The following is a 5299-nucleotide window of genomic DNA, read 5'->3' on the forward strand; positions in this document are numbered from 1 at the left end:
GTACTAGACAAGTGTATCTCCATCTAGACAAGGATCCATTAATTAATCAAAGAAAAAGCATAAAGAATGACTGTAAGTAGAGTAATATAGTTGTAAGTAAGACCTCTCAAAAATTGACCTAGCCCGAAAATCAATTCGAACCCGACCCGAAAATGATGTGTCTTGAACAAGATTTTATGATATGTAACCCGATTTTATCCAAACCCGAGCAACCGAAAAAGTAATGGGTCAAAACCCGACCGAACCCGTTTTTTAACCCCGATCGATTGAGAATAATTGTATTTATAGCAATAAATGAGATTATGAGGAATTTAAACAAGGTAAACACGTTCTTGTTACAGTTGTTAGGTGTAATATGATTTTAATTTGAATTATACGTCATTTTATTTGTTGAACTTGACCAAAGCTCTGTTCTATTCGACTTATTTTGACTAAAGTTATATTATCTGAGCTTATTTGAACATAACTGAACTTATGTGAATTTATATGACCTTATTTTATCTGGAAAAAACACTTATTTTGTCTGAAAATAAACTTATTTGTGTGTGAAAATGTTGAAAAAAACTTATATTATTTGAACTTATTTGAATTTATATGAACTTATTTTGTCAGAAATAAGTCAAAATAAGTCGAACAACACATAACCTAAATATAAACGTGCATAGGAAAATTTGTTAATTAGTGCCTGTATTTTGTATATTTATTGCCTAAATTAATGAAAAATTAATACGCGTTTTAAAATCTTTCTACCTATTGGGTTGACCTGAACACGAAAGTTTTGCGTCTTGAACAAACATTTTTAAACCGGACCCGAAGTGGCCGACCCGAATTAACCCGAAACAGAAAATAATTTTTTTAGAAGCCAACCCGACCGACCCGTTTGTTAGGTCCTTACATGTTTAATTGTAATTGGTCCAAGTTAGGAACCGGATCTAATTACAAACGGAGTTGATTTAGAAAAATTTACATAAAATTGAAAACTTGGTTACCAATCAACTAAAATTGAGAGTTGAGACGCGGAAAAAGGTGTAAGAATTTCAGTTGTAATTGGTTAAGGTAACTAACTAGCTAGCTAGCCCTAATTATATCTTCACTTGATTTATTTAAGGAAACTTTACATAAAATAAACTTCACTCATTGGACACAATCCTAGTGGAAGTAAGTGTTTACAAATTCTACTTAATTCTCTTCGGAAATATATATAATTCAACAATTTTCAGGAGAAATCAACAAATAAGTCATCCCTAAACAACTTCATTAATCTCTACAATCATCATCTCCTTCATCTCTGCATCTTTTTCCTCGATCCTCCTCTTCCCGTATATACTAAACCCTTACAACAAAAGCAGATACTCGGCGCCCTCCTCTACCAACCAACTCTCCTTCAATTCTCGATCGATCGGTAAGTATTTTGTCTCGATTTTTTTGTTTATTTTTTTTGTGTTTTTATTTATTCAAAGATGTAATTGTTAAACACTTTTTTGTTATGTTTGTTCTGGTGCATTATGTTATTTTGATAAGTTTCAACTGTTCTGATTTCAAATTGTTAAATATATATTTTGTTTTGGTGTTTATCGCGAGAAATTCTACTTGAAGTTCGTATATTCCTTTCAGTTCGATCCTTATGCAATATCTTCACTTTTCTGTTTTGTATCGATTATTTTAGAAATTATTCTGTTTGAATTTTTTTTGTTGGTTTTGGTTTGGTTTTGTTTTTACACCACAATAATTTGTATATTTAATGATAACCTAATAACGACGGGTCAAAAATCCAAACAAAGACGGGAAAAACCGTCGCAAATGTTTTTTTATGACGGGTTAACTACGGATTAACGACGGGATTTTCCATTAATGACGCCCGACGAGTCCGCGACGGGATATCCCGTGGTTAATCAACGATTATTGACTTTTAGCAAGGGAATTATCCGTCGTTAATGGTACAATTTCTTGTAGTGTTAGGTCTAATTAGTCGTGCGGATGTATACTCGTTGACTTCATAGTTTTACATGAAAATCATGATACAAAGATTTAAAGTTGGGGAATCTTGTAGGTTTCATGGTTGTTTTAATTTGAATGATTGAGACCTCAGCTCTGTTTATAAATGTAGCAATTGTAATTGGTTCAGTGATTTTGTTTAGTAATTGAATTTGTATTTGGATAGATTTCTAATAATATATATTAATGTCTGGTGATCTTGCAGATTGTACGTGTTGCAAGTTGAAGACGAAGATGGCGGAAGTGGCAACACGTTTTGGTGAAAGTGATGCCACAAGACAAAAGTTGAGGTTGTTAAAGCTTGCTGCAAAGAAACCTGCTTTCAAATCCTCACAAATACCTCAATTTAAGAATCCATCAGCAGTTGATGCCTACAATAAGCGCATATGTCAATTCTCAAAACAAGTGCCTAAACTCAACTGTGGCTTCGAAAAATCAAACCAAAAAACGCCTGTCATTGGTCATAGGAAGCTTAACTCTATTACTGGATTGAAGCGTAGAGCTGAGGAAGTGTTAGAAGAAGAAAGAGGATCTAAACCAAAGAGGTCGAAGATGGACAGTGGTGCAATACTACATTGGAAGCCTGTTGAAATGAATTTCGAAAAGGAGCATCACAAAGACATTCAACTCTCCCCATCAAAGATGTTACGTGTGGCACAATTGAAGAGTAGGTATGCAGAAATCATACTCAAGGCCCAACGTTACACTTCGTTGCAACAGGTAATTGTCGTCTAATCTTAATCTCGATCTAATCACTTCCAAATTTCGATCTATTTAGGTATTCTTTTAGTCTCAATTTTAATTCAAGTTTACTTACATTACTTGATTTCTGAAAATGTTCAGGGTGATAAAACAATTGGGCAAGTAGAAAAGGAGTCGGCTGCAAGATTAAATGAAGAATCTAAAATGAAAAGGAAAAGACAAGAAGCGAGGGAGGAAGCCAGGATGGCAATTAGAAAGATGGAACGATCAGTGATAAATGTTGAAGACAACTATAAAGTTATGAAAGATCTTGAGGGTCTGATGGGAACCTCAAATTTAGTAGTAAAGTGCGATGATCGTAGGTCCCTTGCTACTATATGGAGTCATGTAGACCGTCGTATAATCAGGACACCATTGGAACGTCTGGGTTTATTCATCAAGGATGATTATAACTGAAGATGGATCGATCGATAAGGAGCTCAAGGCAATGTTGATAATCTGTAAGATAAGTTTTGACAGCATATCCAAATGGCTAAGTAATGTATAGAGACCAACTAGCTTTCAGTCTTTCAAACCTTGAAACAAGCACAATAAATAGAGCACAATTGGCAAGATCATTACAACGTGTCTTTAATTTGTAGTATGATACCAAAATGAATGGAATTGTAAGTGGGGCTACTACTTTACTGTGTTATCATATGTAGTTGGGAAAGCAATATGTTAGATAATGCCTTGAATCGGTCAAGCCCCTTACGACAACGCCCCCGAACTTTACGGTATCTGTTATTTTGGACATGGGTTATCTGTTTTGGGCCTATTTTCTGGGCTATTCCGCATCTGTCTAGAGAGTATTATATAAACTCTTTAGGTCATAACCTAGCAGTATTCTGTAATCTGTAATCCTCAAAGATCAATAAAACTTTCCTCCCCTCTGCCTGTGGACGTAGCTAACACATTGTTAGTGAACCACGTTAAATCTCTGCGTTCCTTAATTACGTTATTTAATCTTTCTTTGCATCCGTTATAACACAATATATGCTGGTTGTGCTATTCAACAGACCATGGGGAATTGTCCCTTTGTGCAAGGGTACTGGTCTTGATGTGGAAAGACTGCGACTTTCTGGTCTTGTGCTTGCTCCAACCAGAGGATTGAGAAAGTTATGAAGATTATTTGGGTGTCAAGCTAAGGTTCATGCTTGTGTTGGAGGCACAAGCTAAAGTGTGCGTGAGGATCAAAAAAGTCCTCAGCTCGCTGCATACAATCCCTTGGGGCTAATCAGATTAAAATGTTTTTTCTTAATGTGAAGCTGATATAACATTCTTCCTTTTTAGTGATATAATGCAGACATGTTGATTTCTCTTTCTGTTGAACATATATTTCAGTATAGAAATAGGTGTTTCCTTTCTTTCGAGAAATCGGTTGCTCTTCATAATTCAGTTTTTATGACTAAATCATCAACATCATCTTTGCTTTTACTAGCTCTGGTCCATGATTAAACAGTCAGTCAACCATTTAAGTGATCCAAATACTGCCTTGACTCTAACCAAAATAAATTGAAAATTTTCTGCAGCAAGGATTTTGAGAAGGCTACCAACTAGTCATATGGTTTCGAGAATTCAAGGGATATCCAAAAAAGATACTTAACTAGTCATTCCCCAAACAAAAAAGATACTTAACTAGTCATTCCCCAAACAAAAAAGATACTTAACTAGTCATTCCCCAAACAAAAAAGATACTTAACTAGTCAACAAGTAAATTAACAGTCAAGAGTAATGCAAAGACGCAATGTTATCGACATAGCAATCATATAAGTTGCATATATAATTCTACTGTATGTAAATTGAAGGACAAGAGCTAAGCCTAAATTCAGCAGACTTACAAAGCAACAAGAAATGTACGTGATTGAGGTACTCGATCAATAGCCAATATCAAGCTCTGAATTGCGAAGTTCTAATTGCAGGGTTTTAGGGAGGTCTTGATAAGGGTGTTCACAATTACCCTTATAGGAAGATCACACTGATCCTTGAATGAAGAATAAGAAGAAGAAGTGTAGAAGGAGAGAAGAATACAGAAGAAGAAGACGAGCAAGAGAGAGAGAAAGAGAGAGGAATTAGGAGTTGTAATATATTCATTGATTTGCCAAATACAATGTATGTTTGTTATATAAGCTGACAAAAGGAATCAGCTAACAAACTTCTAACAACTTCCTAAATTTAAGGGAATTTATTTAAAAAGCTAGCTAACTAAAATAACTAACTTTTGTAACTGATTTTCCCGCCAAAACTAAGGTGATCAATGATCATCCCATATCATAACACTCCCCCTAAAAAAAGACTTGTCCTCAAGTCGAGACAACAAAAGAAGGAAATTGAGCTCTAAAATCATCAGCCACCTCCCAAGTTGCTTCATGATCTTCAAAACCAACCCAAGTGACAAGATACTGCTCCTGTGGATGACCTTGAAACTGAACCATACGTTTCTGTAAGATAGCTGCAGGAGTGACAGACTGTTGAGCAGGATTAATCCCTTGAAACCAATCTGGAATATGGCTAGCAATAGGAAGAGTGCCCTTAAACCGTTTAAGTTGAGAGACATGGAACA

The 5299-nt window shown here is 35.2% G+C and overlaps 1 protein-coding gene across 1 annotated transcript; it reads left to right on the forward strand.

Annotated features, from left to right (window-relative positions):
• Positions 1-1248: 1248 nt before the first annotated feature.
• LOC130464209 (uncharacterized) lies at positions 1249-3581 on the forward strand. The gene is made up of 3 exons (XM_056833674.1): positions 1249-1402; positions 2201-2715; positions 2839-3581. Exons 2-3 carry the CDS (start codon positions 2230-2232, stop codon positions 3151-3153), a joined length of 801 nt encoding a protein of 266 aa, XP_056689652.1. The 5' UTR covers positions 1249-1402; positions 2201-2229; the 3' UTR covers positions 3154-3581.
• Positions 3582-5299: the final 1718 nt, after the last annotated feature.

This window comes from Spinacia oleracea, chromosome 6 (genome assembly GCF_020520425.1).
Source record: "Spinacia oleracea cultivar Varoflay chromosome 6, BTI_SOV_V1, whole genome shotgun sequence".
NCBI classification, from domain to species: domain Eukaryota; kingdom Viridiplantae; phylum Streptophyta; class Magnoliopsida; order Caryophyllales; family Amaranthaceae; genus Spinacia; species Spinacia oleracea.